This window comes from Oncorhynchus clarkii, chromosome 1 (genome assembly GCF_045791955.1).
Source record: "Oncorhynchus clarkii lewisi isolate Uvic-CL-2024 chromosome 1, UVic_Ocla_1.0, whole genome shotgun sequence".
NCBI lineage: Eukaryota > Metazoa > Chordata > Actinopteri > Salmoniformes > Salmonidae > Oncorhynchus > Oncorhynchus clarkii.
This window is the reverse complement of record NC_092147.1, coordinates 2,712,769-2,730,885: the sequence shown is the minus strand read 5'-3', so window position 1 is coordinate 2,730,885 and position 18,117 is coordinate 2,712,769. Positions and strand designations below refer to the sequence as shown.

The window sequence follows — 18,117 nt, the reverse complement described above, 5'->3', positions numbered from 1 at the left end:
CTGTATATCCAGCAGGCACCACCAGGGTGCTGTATATCCAGCAGGCACCACCAGGGTGCTGTATATCCAGCAGGCACCACCAGGGTGCTCCAGCAGGCACCACCAGGGTGCTGTATATCCAGCAGGCACCACCAGGGTGCTGTATATCCAGCAGGCACCACCAGGGTGCTGTATATCCAGCAGGCACCACCAGGGTGCTTTATATCCAGCAGGCACCACCAGGGTGCTGTATATCTGCGGCAGTTAAGACACTCCATGGTGCTACTCAGAGCTGCCTTCATCTTGCAGTGTTGGAGTCTGTGGTTCACCCTGTGGTTTAACATCTCATTGTACACTTAGCAGACACTCTTATCCAGAGCGACTTACAGTAGGGAATGCATGGGGTCCCCCCATAGGAATCAAACCCACAACCCTGGTGTTGCAATTGAACTGGGCTCTACCAACTGCACCGTGCTCTACCAACTGAACCGTGCTCTACCAACTGAACAATGCTGTACCAACTGAACCATGCTCTACCAACTGAACAATGCTCTACCAAGTGAACCGTGCTCTACCAACTGAACAATGCTCTACCAACTGAACTGTGCTCTACCAACTGAACCGTGCTCTACCAACAGAACCCAAACTGATACACTGTTATTGTTCAACCGTTGGACTTTTATTTAGCATAACAAGTAGACACATTACTTGATTTATTTTCATTTTGAAAAGTAGGCTAAGTGCTGTACACAGACATTTTATTCATATTGCTTTGGTGCTATGATAGATATAAAGATAATGATGATGATAATTTGACATCTAAAACTTAACACAACATTCATCCCAAAAATAAAACAAGTATGGTGATTATCAAAAATCAGGAATAATGCAATATTAATAGTAAATAGTGAGATGTCAATAACAAGGGTGAATAATGGACTTAATGATAACTGGGAGGGGATCTGTTGTGGGTTTGTGTAGTCGTACATTAGTGGTCGAAGTGACAGACACATTTGTGTAGAGGGAAGCATCTGCTTGGTCGATGGTAGTAGAACAGCGGTTTGTCGCACACGGGACTCTCTTCGCCAAACAGCAGTGGCCCTCTCGCCTTGTTTACTGGGTCTGAATGTACATCTATAAATTCTCAAATTCACAGTCGAAATCGGTCATTCTGCACACAATGTACTTCCACTGCCGATCTCTGCAACAAACAAGAAGAGAGTAGGAGGTTATCAGACAGGCAAACAGACAGACAGAGAGAGAAGGAGAGGATGTTAATGACAGGTTGTTTTCCACAGTGAGTGGTTGGCTGGATGTTAATGACAGGTTGTTTCCACAGTGAGTGGTTGGCTGGATGTGAATGACAGGTTGTTTTCCACAGTGAGTGGTTGGCTGGATGTTAATGACAGGTTGTTTCCACAGTGAGTGGTTGGCTGGATGTTAATGACAGGTTGTTTTCCACAGTGAGTGGTTGGCTGGATGTTAATGACAGGTTGTTTCCACAGTGAGTGGTTGGCTAGATGTTAATGACAGGTTGTTTTCCACAGTGAGTGGTTGGCTGGATGTGAATGACAGGTTGTTTTCCACAGTGAGTGGTTGGCTGGATGTGAATGACAGGTTGTTTTCCACAGTGAGTGGTTGGCTAGATGTTAATGACAGGTTGTTTTCCACAGTGAGTGGTTGGCTGGATGTTAATGACAGGTTGTTTTCCACAGTGAGTGGTTGGCTGGATGTTAATGACAGGTTGTTTCCACAGTGAGTGGTTGGCTGGATGTGAATGACAGGTTGTTTTCCACAGTGAGTGGTTGGCAAGATGTTAATGACAGGTTGTTTTCCACAGTGAGTGGTTGGCTAGATGTTAATGACAGGTTGTTTTCCACAGTGAGTGGTTGGCTGGATGTTAATGACAGGTTGTTTCCACAGTGAGTGGTTGGCTGGATGTTAATGACAGGTTGTTTTCCACAGTGAGTGGTTGGATGGATGTTAATGACAGGTTGTTTCCACAGTGAGTGGTTGGCTGGATGTGAATGACAGGTTGTTTTCCACAGTGAGTGGTTGGTTGGATGTGAATGACAGGTTGTTTCCACAGTGAGTGGTTGGCTGGATGTTAATGACAGGTTGTTTCCACAGTGAGTGGTTGGCTGGATGTGAATGACAGGTTGTTTCCACATTGAGTGGTTGGCTGGATGTTAATGACAGGTTGTTTCCACAGTGAGTGGTTGGCTGGATGTTAATGACAGGTTGTTTCCACAGTGAGTGGTTGGCTGGATGTGAATGACAGGTTGTTTTCCACAGTGAGTGGTTGGCTAGATGTTAATGACAGGTTATTTTCCACAGTCAGTGGTTGGCTGGATGTTAATGACAGGTTGTTTCCACAGTGAGTGGTTGGCTGGATGTGAATGACAGGTTGTTTTCCACATGTAGTGGTTGGCTGGATGTGAATGACAGGTTGTTTTCCACAGTGAGTGGTTGGCTGGATGTTAATGACAGGTTGTTTTCCACAGTGAGTGGTTGGCTGGATGTGAATGACAGGTTGTTTCCACAGTGAGTGGTTGGCTAGATGTGAATGACAGGTTGTTTTCCACAGTGAGTGGTTGGCTGGATGTGAATGACAGGTTGTTTTCCACAGTGAGTGGTTGGCTGGATGTTAATGACAGGTTGTTTTCCACAGTGAGTGGTTGGCTGGATGTGAATGACAGGTTGTTTTCCACAGTGAGTGGTTGGCTAGATGTTAATGACAGGTTGTTTTCCACAGTGAGTGGTTGGCTGGATGTTAATGACAGGTTGTTTCCACAGTGAGTGGTTGGCTGGATGTGAATGACAGGTTGTTTTCCACAGTGAGTGGTTGGCTAGATGTGAATGACAGGTTGTTTCCACAGTGAGTGGTTGGTTGGATGTTAATGACAGGTTGTTTCCACAGTGAGTGGTTGGCTGGATGTGAATGACAGGGTGTTTTCCACAGTGAGTGGTTGGCTAGATGTTAATGACAGGTTATTTTCCACAGTGAGTGGTTGGCTGGATGTGAATGACAGGTTGTTTTCCACAGTGAGTGGTTGGCTAGATGTGAATGACAGGTTGTTTTCCACAGTGAGTGGTTGGCTGGATGTTAATGACAGGTTGTTTTCCACAGTGAGTGGTTGGCTGGATGTGAATGACAGGTTGTTTCCACAGTGAGTGGTTGGTTGGATGTTAATGACAGGTTGTTTCCACAGTGAGTGGTTGGCTGGATGTGAATGACAGGTTGTTTTCCACAGTGAGTGGTTGGCTAGATGTTAATGACAGGTTATTTTCCACAGTGAGTGGTTGGCTGGATGTTAATGACAGGTTGTTTCCACAGTGAGTGGTTGGCTGGATGTGAATGACAGGTTGTTTTCCACAGTGAGTGGTTGGCTAAATGTGAATGACAGGTTGTTTTCCACAGTGAGTGGTTGGCTGGATGTTAATGACAGGTTGTTTTCCACAGTGAGTGGTTGACTGGATGTGAATGACAGGTTGTTTCCACAGTGAGTGGTTGGATGGATGTTAATGACAGGTTGTTTCCACAGTGAGTGGTTGGCTGGATGTGAATGACAGGTTGTTTTCCACAGTGAGTGGTTGGCTGGATGTTAATGACAGGTTGTTTTCCACAGTGAGTGGTTGGCTGGATGTGAATGACAGGTTGTTTCCACAGTGAGTGGTTGGCTAGATGTGAATGACAGGTTGTTTTCCACAGTGAGTGGTTGGCTGGATGTGAATGACAGGTTGTTTTCCACAGTGAGTGTTTGGATGGATGTTAATGACAGGTTGTTTTCCACAGTGAGTGGTTGGCTGGATGTGAATGACAGGTTGTTTTCCACAGTGAGTGGTTGGCTGGATGTTAATGACAGGTTGTTTTCCACAGTGAGTGGTTGGATGGATGTTAATGACAGGTTGTTTCCACAGTGAGTGGTTGGCTGGATGTTAATGACAGGTTGTTTTCCACAGTGAGTGGTTGGCTGGATGTGAATGACAGGTTGTTTTCCACAGTGAGTGGTTGGCTGGATGTTAATGACAGGTTGTTTTCCACAGTGAGTGGTTGGCTGGATGTTAATGACAGGTTGTTTCCACAGTGAGTGGTTGGCTGGATGTGAATGACAGGTTGTTTTCCACAGTGAGTGGTTGGCTGGATGTGAATGACAGGTTGTTTCCACAGTGAGTGGTTGGTTGGATGTTAATGACAGGTTGTTTCCACAGTGAGTGGTTGGCTGGATGTGAATGACAGGTTGTTTTCCACAGTGAGTGGTTGGCTAGATGTTAATGACAGGTTATTTTCCACAGTGAGTGGTTGGCTGGATGTTAATGACAGGTTGTTTCCACAGTGAGTGGTTGGCTGGATGTGAATGACAGGTTGTTTTCCACAGTGAGTGGTTGGCTAGATGTGAATGACAGGTTGTTTTCCACAGTGAGTGGTTGGCTGGATGTTAATGACAGGTTGTTTTCCACAGTGAGTGGTTGGCTGGATGTGAATGACAGGTTGTTTCCACAGTGAGTGGTTGGCTAGATGTGAATGACAGGTTGTTTTCCACAGTGAGTGGTTGGCTGGATGTGAATGACAGGTTGTTTTCCACAGTGAGTGTTTGGCTGGATGTTAATGACAGGTTGTTTTCCACAGTGAGTGGTTGGCTAGATGTGAATGACAGGTTGTTTTCCACAGTGAGTGGTTGGCTGGATGTTAATGACAGGTTGTTTTCCACAGTGAGTGGTTGGCTGGATGTTAATGACAGGTTGTTTCCACAGTGAGTGGTTGGCTGGATGTGAATGACAGGTTGTTTTCCACAGTGAGTGGTTGGCTAGATGTGAATGACAGGTTGTTTCCACAGTGAGTGGTTGGTTGGATGTTAATGACAGGTTGTTTCCACAGTGAGTGGTTGGCTGGATGTGAATGACAGGTTGTTTTCCACAGTGAGTGGTTGGCTAGATGTTAATGACAGGTTATTTTCCACAGTGAGTGGTTGGCTGGATGTTAATGACAGGTTGTTTCCACAGTGAGTGGTTGGCTGGATGTGAATGACAGGTTGTTTTCCACAGTGAGTGGTTGGCTAGATGTGAATGACAGGTTGTTTTCCACAGTGAGTGGTTGGCTGGATGTTAATGACAGGTTGTTTTCCACAGTGAGTGGTTGGCTGGATGTGAATGACAGGTTGTTTCCACAGTGAGTGGTTGGTTGGATGTTAATGACAGGTTGTTTCCACAGTGAGTGGTTGGCTGGATGTGAATGACAGGTTGTTTTCCACAGTGAGTGGTTGGCTAGATGTTAATGACAGGTTATTTTCCACAGTGAGTGGTTGGCTGGATGTTAATGACAGGTTGTTTCCACAGTGAGTGGTTGGCTGGATGTGAATGACAGGTTGTTTTCCACAGTGAGTGGTTGGCTAGATGTGAATGACAGGTTGTTTTCCACAGTGAGTGGTTGGCTGGATGTTAATGACAGGTTGTTTTCCACAGTGAGTGGTTGACTGGATGTGAATGACAGGTTGTTTCCACAGTGAGTGGTTGGATGGATGTTAATGACAGGTTGTTTCCACAGTGAGTGGTTGGCTGGATGTGAATGACAGGTTGTTTTCCACAGTGAGTGGTTGGCTGGATGTTAATGACAGGTTGTTTTCCACAGTGAGTGGTTGGCTGGATGTGAATGACAGGTTGTTTCCACAGTGAGTGGTTGGCTAGATGTGAATGACAGGTTGTTTTCCACAGTGAGTGGTTGGCTGGATGTGAATGACAGGTTGTTTTCCACAGTGAGTGTTTGGATGGATGTTAATGACAGGTTGTTTTCCACAGTGAGTGGTTGGCTGGATGTGAATGACAGGTTGTTTTCCACAGTGAGTGGTTGGCTGGATGTTAATGACAGGTTGTTTTCCACAGTGAGTGGTTGGATGGATGTTAATGACAGGTTGTTTCCACAGTGAGTGGTTGGCTGGATGTTAATGACAGGTTGTTTTCCACAGTGAGTGGTTGGCTGGATGTGAATGACAGGTTGTTTTCCACAGTGAGTGGTTGGCTGGATGTTAATGACAGGTTGTTTTCCACAGTGAGTGGTTGGCTAGATGTTAATGACAGGTTATTTTCCACAGTCAGTGGTTGGCTGGATGTTAATGACAGGTTGTTTCCACAGTGAGTGGTTGGCTGGATGTGAATGACAGGTTGTTTTCCACATGTAGTGGTTGGCTGGATGTGAATGACAGGTTGTTTTCCACAGTGAGTGGTTGGCTGGATGTTAATGACAGGTTGTTTTCCACAGTGAGTGGTTGGCTGGATGTGAATGACAGGTTGTTTCCACAGTGAGTGGTTGGCTAGATGTGAATGACAGGTTGTTTTCCACAGTGAGTGGTTGGCTGGATGTGAATGACAGGTTGTTTTCCACAGTGAGTGGTTGGCTGGATGTTAATGACAGGTTGTTTTCCACAGTGAGTGGTTGGCTGGATGTGAATGACAGGTTGTTTTCCACAGTGAGTGGTTGGCTAGATGTTAATGACAGGTTGTTTTCCACAGTGAGTGGTTGGCTGGATGTTAATGACAGGTTGTTTCCACAGTGAGTGGTTGGCTGGATGTGAATGACAGGTTGTTTTCCACAGTGAGTGGTTGGCTAGATGTGAATGACAGGTTGTTTCCACAGTGAGTGGTTGGTTGGATGTTAATGACAGGTTGTTTCCACAGTGAGTGGTTGGCTGGATGTGAATGACAGGTTGTTTTCCACAGTGAGTGGTTGGCTAGATGTTAATGACAGGTTATTTTCCACAGTGAGTGGTTGGCTGGATGTTAATGACAGGTTGTTTCCACAGTGAGTGGTTGGCTGGATGTGAATGACAGGTTGTTTTCCACAGTGAGTGGTTGGCTAGATGTGAATGACAGGTTGTTTTCCACAGTGAGTGGTTGGCTGGATGTTAATGACAGGTTGTTTTCCACAGTGAGTGGTTGGCTGGATGTGAATGACAGGTTGTTTCCACAGTGAGTGGTTGGTTGGATGTTAATGACAGGTTGTTTCCACAGTGAGTGGTTGGCTGGATGTGAATGACAGGTTGTTTTCCACAGTGAGTGGTTGGCTAGATGTTAATGACAGGTTATTTTCCACAGTGAGTGGTTGGCTGGATGTTAATGACAGGTTGTTTCCACAGTGAGTGGTTGGCTGGATGTGAATGACAGGTTGTTTTCCACAGTGAGTGGTTGGCTAGATGTGAATGACAGGTTGTTTTCCACAGTGAGTGGTTGGCTGGATGTTAATGACAGGTTGTTTTCCACAGTGAGTGGTTGACTGGATGTGAATGACAGGTTGTTTCCACAGTGAGTGGTTGGATGGATGTTAATGACAGGTTGTTTCCACAGTGAGTGGTTGGCTGGATGTGAATGACAGGTTGTTTTCCACAGTGAGTGGTTGGCTGGATGTTAATGACAGGTTGTTTTCCACAGTGAGTGGTTGGCTGGATGTGAATGACAGGTTGTTTCCACAGTGAGTGGTTGGCTAGATGTGAATGACAGGTTGTTTTCCACAGTGAGTGGTTGGCTGGATGTGAATGACAGGTTGTTTTCCACAGTGAGTGTTTGGATGGATGTTAATGACAGGTTGTTTTCCACAGTGAGTGGTTGGCTGGATGTGAATGACAGGTTGTTTTCCACAGTGAGTGGTTGGCTGGATGTTAATGACAGGTTGTTTTCCACAGTGAGTGGTTGGATGGATGTTAATGACAGGTTGTTTCCACAGTGAGTGGTTGGCTGGATGTTAATGACAGGTTGTTTTCCACAGTGAGTGGTTGGCTGGATGTGAATGACAGGTTGTTTTCCACAGTGAGTGGTTGGCTGGATGTTAATGACAGGTTGTTTTCCACAGTGAGTGGTTGGCTGGATGTTAATGACAGGTTGTTTCCACAGTGAGTGGTTGGCTGGATGTGAATGACAGGTTGTTTTCCACAGTGAGTGGTTGGCTGGATGTGAATGACAGGTTGTTTCCACAGTGAGTGGTTGGTTGGATGTTAATGACAGGTTGTTTCCACAGTGAGTGGTTGGCTGGATGTGAATGACAGGTTGTTTTCCACAGTGAGTGGTTGGCTAGATGTTAATGACAGGTTATTTTCCACAGTGAGTGGTTGGCTGGATGTTAATGACAGGTTGTTTCCACAGTGAGTGGTTGGCTGGATGTGAATGACAGGTTGTTTTCCACAGTGAGTGGTTGGCTAGATGTGAATGACAGGTTGTTTCCACAGTGAGTGGTTGGCTGGATGTTAATGACAGGTTGTTTTCCACAGTGAGTGGTTGGCTGGATGTGAATGACAGGTTGTTTCCACAGTGAGTGGTTGGCTAGATGTGAATGACAGGTTGTTTTCCACAGTGAGTGGTTGGCTGGATGTGAATGACAGGTTGTTTTCCACAGTGAGTGTTTGGCTGGATGTTAATGACAGGTTGTTTTCCACAGTGAGTGGTTGGCTAGATGTGAATGACAGGTTGTTTTCCACAGTGAGTGGTTGGCTGGATGTTAATGACAGGTTGTTTCCACAGTGAGTGGTTGGCTGGATGTGAATGACAGGTTGTTTTCCACAGTGAGTGGTTGGCTAGATGTTAATGACAGGTTGTTTTCCACAGTGAGTGGTTGGCTAGATGTTAATGACAGGTTGTTTTCCACAGTGAGTGGTTGGCTGGATGTTAATGACAGGTTGTTTCCACAGTGAGTGGTTGGCTGGATGTGAATGACAGGTTGTTTTCCACAGTAAGTGGTTGGCTGGATGTGAATGGCAGGTTGTTTTCCACAGTGAGTGGTTGGCTGGATGTGAATGACAGGTTGTTTCCACAGTGAGTGGTTGGCTGGATGTTAATGACAGGTTGTTTTCCACAGTGAGTGGTTGGATGGATGTTAATGACAGGTTGTTTCCACAGTGAGTGGTTGGCTGGATGTGAATGACAGGTTGTTTTCCACAGTGAGTGGTTGGCTGGATGTGAATGACAGGTTGTTTCCACAGTGAGTGGTTGGCTGGATGTTAATGACAGGTTGTTTCCACAGTGAGTGGTTGGCTGGATGTGAATGACAGGTTGTTTCCACAGTGAGTGGTTGGCTGGATGTGAATGACAGGTTGTTTTCCACAGTGAGTGGTTGGCTAGATGTTAATGACAGGTTATTTTCCACAGTCAGTGGTTGGCTGGATGTTAATGACAGGTTGTTTCCACAGTGAGTGGTTGGCTGGATGTGAATGACAGGTTGTTTCCACAGTGAGTGGTTGGCTGGATGTTAATGACAGGTTGTTTTCCACAGTGAGTGGTTGGCTGGATGTTAATGACAGGTTGTTTCCACAGTGAGTGGTTGGCTAGAGGCATAGATACTATTAAACTTCAGGCTGACCAACGAACGACCTGTCTTCAACCATGCAATACTAACCCTAACCCTAACCCTAACAACCTAACTGACCAACGAACGACCTGTAGCTACAGTCTACAGACCTGAGAACTCCATCGAATGTGGTCTGGGCCCCTCTGATGAAGTAGCCATAGCCGGGGATGACAAACTCTCCCTCCTCTCTGTATTGCCCAGGCACCTCCAATGATTTCCTATGGAGAGAGAGAGATGTTTATTTATTTTCCCTTGTGTACTTTGTATATGCACATTGTTGCAACACTGTATATAGACATAATATGACATTTGAAATCTCCCTCGCTCTCTCCCAGGATTTATTGCCAAAGCAGGTGAATTAGATAGGGGGGGGGGGGGGGGAGGGAGAGAGAGAGAGAGAGAGAGAGAGAGCGAGAGAGAGAGAGAGGGAGAGATAATGAGGAAGTAGATAATATGTTCACATAGTGTAGTGTAACTACATAGCGTAACTACATAGTGTAACCACATAGTGTAGTGTAACCTCATAGTGTAACCACATAGTGTAACTACATAGTGTAACCACATAGTGTAGTGTAACTACATAGTGTAACTACATAGTGTAGTGTAACTACATAATGTAACCACATAGTGTAGTGTAACTACATAGTGTAACTACATAGTGTAGTGTAACTACATAGTGTAACTACATAGTGTAACCACATAGTGTAGAGAGAGAGAGAGAGAGAGAGACAGAGAGAGAGAGAGAGAGAGAGAGAGAGAGAGAGATAGAGATAATGAGGAAGTAGATAATATGTTCACATAGTGTAGTGTAACTACATAGTGTAACTACATAGTGTAACCACATAGTGTAGTGTAACCTCATAGTGTAACCACATAGTGTAACTACATAGTGTAACCACATAGTGTAGTGTAACTACATAGTGTAGTGTAACTACATAGTGTAACTACATAGTGTAAGCATTTCGCTACACTCGCATTAACATCTGCTAACCATGTGTATGTGACAAATAAAATTTGATTTGATTTGAACTACATAGTGTAACTACACAGTGTGACTACATAGTGTAGTGTAACTACATAGTGTAACCACATAGTGTAACTACATAGTGTAAATACATAGTGTAACCACATAGTGTAGAGAGAGAGAGAGAGAGCAAGAGAGAGAGATAATGAGGAAGTAGATAATATGTTCACATAGTGTAGTGTAACTACATAGTGTAAATACATAGTGTAACCACATAGTGTAGTGTAACCTCATAGTGTAACCACATAGTGTAACTACATAGTGCAACCACATAGTGTAGTGTAACTACATAGTGTAACCACATAGTGTAGTGTAACTACATAGTGTAACCACATAGTGTAGTGTAACTACATAGTGTAGTGTAACTACATAGTGTAACTACATAGTGTAACTACATAGTGTAACTACACAGTGTAACTACATAGTGTAGTGTAACTACATAGTGTAACCACATAGTGTAACTACATAGTGTAACTACATAGTGTAACTACATAGTGTAACCACATAGTGTAGAGAGAGAGAGAAAGAGACAGAGAGAGAGAGAGAGAGAGCAAGAGAGAGAGAGAGAGAGAGAGAGAGATAATGATGAAGTAGATAATATGTTCACATAGTGTAACTACATAGTGTAACTACATAGTGTAACTACATAGTGTAACCACATAGTGTAGTGTAACCACATAGTGTAACCACATAGTGTAACTACATAGTGTAACCACATAGTGTAGTGTAACTACATAGTGTAACTACATAGTGTAGTGTAACTACATAGTGTAACCACATAGTGTAGTGTAACTACATAGTGTAGTGTAACTACATAGTGTAGTGTAACTACATAGTGTAACTACATAGTGTAACTACATAGTGTAACTACACAGTGTAACTACATAGTGTAGTGTAACTACATAGTGTAACCACATAGTGTAACTACATAGTGTAACTACATAGTGTAACCACATAGTGTAGTGTAACCACATAGTGTAACTACATAGTGTAACTACATAGTGTAGTGTAACCACATAGTGTAACTACAGAGTGTAACTACATAGTGTAGTGTAACTACATAGTGTAACTACATAGTGTAACTACATAGTGTAGTGTAACCACATAGTGTAACTACATAGTGTAACCACATAGTGTAACTACATAGTGTAACCACATAGTGTAACCACATAGTATAGTGTAACCACATAGTGTAACTACATAGTGTAACCACATAGTGTAACTACATAGTGTAACCACATAGTGTAGTGTAACTACAGAGTGTAACCACATAGTGTAACTACAGAGTGTAACTACAGAGTGTAACTACATAGTGTAACTACATAGTGTAACCACATAGTGTAGTGTAACTACAGAGTGTAACTACATAGTGTAACTACATAGTGTAGTGTAACTACATAGTGTAACTACATAGTGTAACTACATAGTGTAGTGTAACTACATAGTGTAACTACATAGTGTAACCACATAGTGTAACCACATAGTATAGTGTAACCACATAGTGTAACTACATAGTGTAACCACGTAGTGTAACTACATAGTGTAACCACATAGTGTAGTGTAACTACATAGTGTAACCGCATATTGTAACTACATAGTGTAACCACATAGTGTAGTGTAACTACATAGTGTAACCACATAGTGTAACCACATAGTGTAGTGTAACCACATGGTGTAACTACATAGTGTAACCACATAGTGTAACCACATAGTATAGTGTAACTACATAGTGTAACCACATAGTGTAACCACATAGTATAGTGTAACCACATAGTGTAACTACATAGTGTAACCACATAGTGTAGTGTAACTACATAGTGTAACCGCATATTGTAACTACATAGTGTAACCACATAGTGTAGTGTAACTACATAGTGTAACCACATAGTGTAACTACATAGTGTAACCACATAGTGTAGTGTAACTACAGAGTGTAACCACATAGTGTAACTACATAGTGTAACCACATAGTGTAGCTACATAGTGTAACCACATAGTGTAACTACATAGTGTAACCACATAGTGTAACCACATAGTGTAACTACATAGTGTAACCACATAGTGTAGTGTAACGACATAGTGTAACCACATAGTGTAACTACATAGTGTAACCACATAGTGTAACTACATAGTGTAACCACATAGTGTAACCACATAGTGTAACCACATAGTTTAGTGTAACTACATAGTGTAACTACATAGTGTAACCACATAGTGTAACTACATAGTGTAACCACATAGTGTAACTACATAGTGTAACCACAGAGTGTAACTACATAGTGTAACTACATAGTGTAACCACATAGTGTAACCACATAGTGTAGTGTAACTACATAGTGTAACTACATAGTGTAACCACATAGTGTAACCACATAGTGTAGTGTAACTACATAGTGTAACCACATAGTGTAGTGTAACTACATAGTGTATATCAACCAAGAAAGACAGTATTGACACAGAGACCTTTAACTTTGAGATTGAGACTAAACTAGGGTTAGGGTTAAGGTTGGGTTAGGGTTAAGGTTGGGTTAGGGTTAGGTTAAGGTTGGTTAGGGTTAGGGTTAGGATTGGGTTAGGGTTAGGATAAGGTTGGGTTAGGTTAAGGTTGGGTTAGGGTTAGGTTGGGTTAGGGTTAGGGTAAGGTTGGGTTAGGTTAAGGTTGGGTTAGAGTTAGGGTTAGGTTAAGGTTGGGTTAGGGTTAGGGTAAGGTTGGGTTAGGGTTAAGGTAAGGTTGGGTTAGCGTTAGGATAAGGTTGGGTTAGGGTTAAGGTAAGGTTGGGTTAGGGTTAAGGTAAGGTTGGGTTAGGGTTAGGATAAGGTTGGGTTAGGGTTAAGGTAGGGTTGGTTAGGGTTAGGTTAAGGTTGGTTAGGGTTAGGGTAAGGTTGGGTTAGGGTCAGGTTAAGGTTGGTTAGGGTTAGGGTAAGGTTGGGTTAGGGTCAGGTTAAGGTTGGGTTAGGGTCAGGTTAAGGTTGGGTTAGGGTAAGGTTGGGTTAGGGTTAAGGTAAGGTTGGGTTAGGGTTAGGTTAAGGTTGGTTAGGGTTAGGTGAAGGTTGGTTATGGTTAGACGTAGGGGACTTACCAGCAGGAGTAGGGGCAGCGGCGGCTGTAGCGACAGCAGTAGAACGACCACTCACGGTCCAGGACAGGCTCAAAGTACTTGCTCATCACCCCCGCCACCAGACCATTGTTGCCGCATGTTGAAGACCTGAAATACAACTTGGAAAATAAACTTTATGATCCAAAGATCCATAATATAGTTGGCCAAGATTCTCAAAGGATTTGTCTCAGAAACCGAGGATACAGAGTTGTAATGGCTTCATTGCCACAGTTGACCACAGATCACTTAAACAAATTGAGATTAATTCATCCTTTCAACACAACTGACATCCAAGAGTTGAAAATTAGGCAGTTACCATTACATCGAGGAAACATTAGATTATTAACAATCTTCTCATCTTTTCTCCTCCACTCCTGTCCTATCCTCCTCCTCTCCTCTCCCCTCCTCCCTCCTCCTCCTCTCTCCCCTCCCTCCTCTCTCCTCTCCCTCTCGTCTTCTCTCCTCCTCCCCTCTTCCTTTACTCCTCTCCTCCTCCTCTCTTCCTCTCTCCTCCCGTCTTCTCTCCTCCTCTCCTTTCGTCTTCTCTCCTCCTCCTCTCCTCTGGCGATTTGATGTAAACACTGTGTAGTGTGTTTATAGTCCATACAGCCGGTTGTCATCACAACAGAACAGTTTGACCAACATTTAACCTAGAGCGCTGAGAGCACAGGGATCGGTAGCCCTTTGTCATGGCAACAGTGGCCCAGCCAGCAGCTATAGGACTAAATGGGGAGGATAGGTCCATATCGCAGAAGTTTTCCATTGAAATGTAAAAGACAATGTTCCTGCGTTAGCATGGACTGCATTCACAGTAAATGCTGCGTTTGTCAGCTCAATTAGAAATGACCTTATAATGTATATAGCGCAATCCATTTAGTATGATTTGTTACGTTTCGTATGGTATGTATTCATTACAATTTATAGGGGAAGGGTCAGCTAACATGCTAAGTAGTTGCAATGTTGCTAAAATGCTAACATTTTGGTTGCTAGACATTCGCGTTATACGACCACCCATTCTCCCGACAAACCTCCTTCCTTTTGTTTTCGTCTCGAATAACCTGTTTTAAATAACCATAGCAAATGTAACAAATCATAATAATTTGAGTGTCACAAATTATGTTTACTATGTTACATCTAGTCTTTGTGGCCAGGCCTTGAAATTCAGAGCTCAGAGGTATCCAAATCAAATCAAATCAAATCTATGTCCAATATCCATGCTGAACCCCATTACAGGAGGATTTCACAGAGGATCAGAGATCAGATATCAGAGGATCAGAGATTAAAGGATCAGATATCAGAGGATCAGAGATCATAGCATCAGAGATCAGATATCAGAGGATCAGATATCATAGCATCAGAGATCATAGCATCAGAGATCAGATATCAGAGGATCAGATATCATAGCATCAGAGATCATAGCATCAGAGATCAGATATCAGAGGATCAGATATCATAGCATCAGAGATCATAGCATCAGAGATCAGATATCAGAGGATCAGATATCATAGCATCAGAGATCATAGCATCAGAGATCAGATATCAGAGGATCAGATATCATAGCATCAGAGATCATAGCATCAGAGATCAGATATCAGAGGATCAGATATCATAGCATCAGAGATCAGATATCAGATATTAAAGGATCAGATATCAGAGATCAGATATCAGAGGATCAGATATTAAAGGATCAGATATCGGAGGACCAGATATCAGACATCACATATCAAAGGATCCAAACTGAGCCCCATTAACCTGAGGGAAAACCCTGTGTGAGCTGGCCATGGGTCAGTGCACGTCTCTGTCTATGTGTGCACCTCAGCTTGATTTTATGGAGCATTGCACGTCTACCTTGGCGCCTCACATTGGTAGCCTAGTGGTTAGAGCGTTGTAACCGAAAGGTTGCAAGATCGAATCCCTGAGCGGACCAGGTAAAAATCTGTCAGCTCTGCCCCTGAACAAGGCAGTTAACCCACTGTTCCTAGACCAGTTAACCCACTGTTCCCCTGAACAAGGCAGTTAACCCACTGTTCCTAGGCCGTCATTGAACATAAGAATGGGTTCTTAATTGACTTGACTAGTTAAATAAAGGCCAAATAAAAATAAATACAGTAAAATTTCCACAGTGTGTGCCTCAGCCCCTGGGATGATAGAACACGTCTAGCTCCGTTCCCAGGGGAAGCCTTTGTTTCCAAACCTAATAGTAACCTAGCCTTACCGCAGCTGAGACACAATGGATAGGGTGGAACACAATATGAATGAAGCACCTTTTCATGCTGATCACCACCCAATGACTAAATATAAATTACATCTATTGGCAATGTTTCTTTTCAGTATACACGTGAATGATAGTGTTTCTTGGGGGGGAAATTGTGAATATTTTATGTGAAATAATGACGTTGTTCCAGAGAATTACACATTTGTTCAGATTCTTGAACAAGTGGAGTGAGCTCAGCTGGCCGTGGTGTCAGAAAGCTGTGCCAAACATCAAAACATTTCTGAAAGCACAGGAAACTGGGATCATAAAGTAAGCAGAGGAAATGTCAGAGGATGGACAAGAGACTGCTAGTTGTATAAAGACTCACAAATCACCGGGAGAAGAAAAACATGTTGAATGAGTACACAAGTTCATTGTTATGTTATTGGAGAATAACTCCTGCCTTGACGTTTTTGAAGATAACTCCAGGTTTGACGTTTTTGGAGATAACTCCAGCCTTGACGTTTTTTGGAGATAACTCCAGCCTTGACGTTTTAGGAGATAACTCCAGCCTTGACGTTTTTGGAGATAACTCCAGCCTTGACGTTTTTGGAAATAACTCCAGCCTTTTCTCATCTTGGTGGTCTAAGGCATTGCATTGCAGTGCTAGAGGCATCATTACTGACCCAGGCTGTATCACAACCGGCCGTGATCGGGAGTCCCATAAGGCGGCACACAATTTTCCCAGCGTAGTCCGGGTTAGAGGAGGGTTCAACCGGCGAGGCATTACTTGGCTCATCGCGCTCTAGCGACTTCTTTTGGCGGACCGGGCGCCTGCAGGCTGACCTCAGTCGTCAGGTGAACGGTGTTTCCTCCAACACATTGGTGTGGCTGGCTTCCGGGATAAGTGTGCAGGTGTTAAGAAGCATGGTTTGGCGGGTCATGTTTCGGAGGACGTACGACTCGACCTTAATAATAATAATAATAATAATAACTCTTCCTGGGAGAGTCCTTGGATCTGAACCTCTGGGAGGTCTTCAACAAGACCCGCGCTACTTCTCTCCCTCCGCATCGACCCTACGACTGTGCTATTGATCTTCTCCCGGGCACTGCACCACCTCGGTGTCGTTCTTTACTCCCTGTCGGGTCTGGAAACCACGGCTATGGAGGAGTACATTGAGGACTTTCTCGCTGCGCCGGCGCTGGGTTCTTCTTTGTGGAGAAGAAGGACAAAACCCTACGCCTGTGTATTGACTACCGGGGCCTTAATGACATCACGGTTAAAAAAATGCTCATGGTGCAGCACGTCTTCCGGATCCATGGACTTCCGGTTGGCTTAGGTTTTCGATTCTCGTCCCGGAAGGCTTCCTGCACCCTCATTGGGTCGTCGTCCAGCCTGTCCTTTGGTTTTCTCCCCCAATCTAACGACCAGTCGGAGCGAGCCAATCAGGACCTTGTCGTTGCCTCGTCTCCACCAACCCCACCACCTGGAGCCAGCAACTCGTGTGGGTGGAATACGCCTGTAACACCCTTCCCTACTCAGCCACTGGCCTCTCACCCTTCAAGTGTTCCTTGTGTATCAGTCCCCGCTCTTCCCTGAGCTAGAAGTCGGCATACCCTCTGCCCAGATGTTCAGGAAGAGAGCCCGGGCCGCTCTTCTGAAGACCACATCCAGGTATCTTAGACAGGCGGATCGCCCCAGGACCCCTGCTCCCCGCTATCGGCTCAGGCAGAGGGGATGGGTTTCCACTCGGGACCTGCCCCTCTGGGTGGAGCACCGTAAACTTTGCTCCCGTTTCATCGGCCCTTTCCACATCCCTAAAATCCTTAGCCCCTCTGCTGTTCGTCTTCTGTTGCCCCGCACCCTCCGTATACCTCCTACTTTTCATGTGTCTCACAGCCCTTTGTCTCCTATTTCAAGTCCTACCAGCGTGTTCCCATGTTTCCTGTGCTCTCGTCTTTGTTTTACCTATTATTTCCAGTTCTGACCTTTCTGCCTGTCCTGACCCTGATCCTGCCTGCCGTCCTCCACCTGCCTGACTGAATTGGATTACGACTACTACTACTACTACCAATATTAATAATACTACTACTACAACTACTACAACTACAACTACTACTACTACTTCTGCTAATACTACTACTACTACTACTACTACTACTACTGATACTACAACTACTACTACTACTTCTGTTAATACTACTGCTAGTACTGCTGCTACTGCTGCTTCTACTACTGCTAGTACTACTGCTAGTACTACTGCTACTACTACTGCTTCTGCTTCTACTGCTACTACTACTGCTACTACTATCATTACTACAACTACATCTACTGTTACTGTTACTACTACTACTACTAATAATAATAATAATAATAATACAGCTACTACTACTACTACTAATAATAATAATAATAATACAGCTACTACTACTACTAATAATAATAATAATAATACAGCTACTACTACTACTACTAATAATAATAATAATACAG

At 43.8% G+C, this 18,117-nt stretch overlaps 1 protein-coding gene across 1 annotated transcript in view; it reads right to left on the bottom strand.

Annotated features, from left to right (window-relative positions):
• Positions 1-636: 636 nt before the first annotated feature.
• Positions 637-18,117, bottom strand: part of LOC139414644 (dermatopontin) — a 27,863-nt gene continuing 10,382 nt past the window's right edge. Inside the window, exons 2-4 of the mRNA XM_071162427.1 lie at positions 13,412-13,537; positions 9,418-9,525; positions 637-1,180 (exon numbers count right to left, since the gene is read on the bottom strand). Of these exons, the coding sequence (XP_071018528.1) occupies positions 1,114-1,180; positions 9,418-9,525; positions 13,412-13,537 (301 nt within the window). The 3' untranslated portion in view covers positions 637-1,113. The remainder of the gene's footprint in view (positions 1,181-9,417; positions 9,526-13,411; positions 13,538-18,117) is intronic.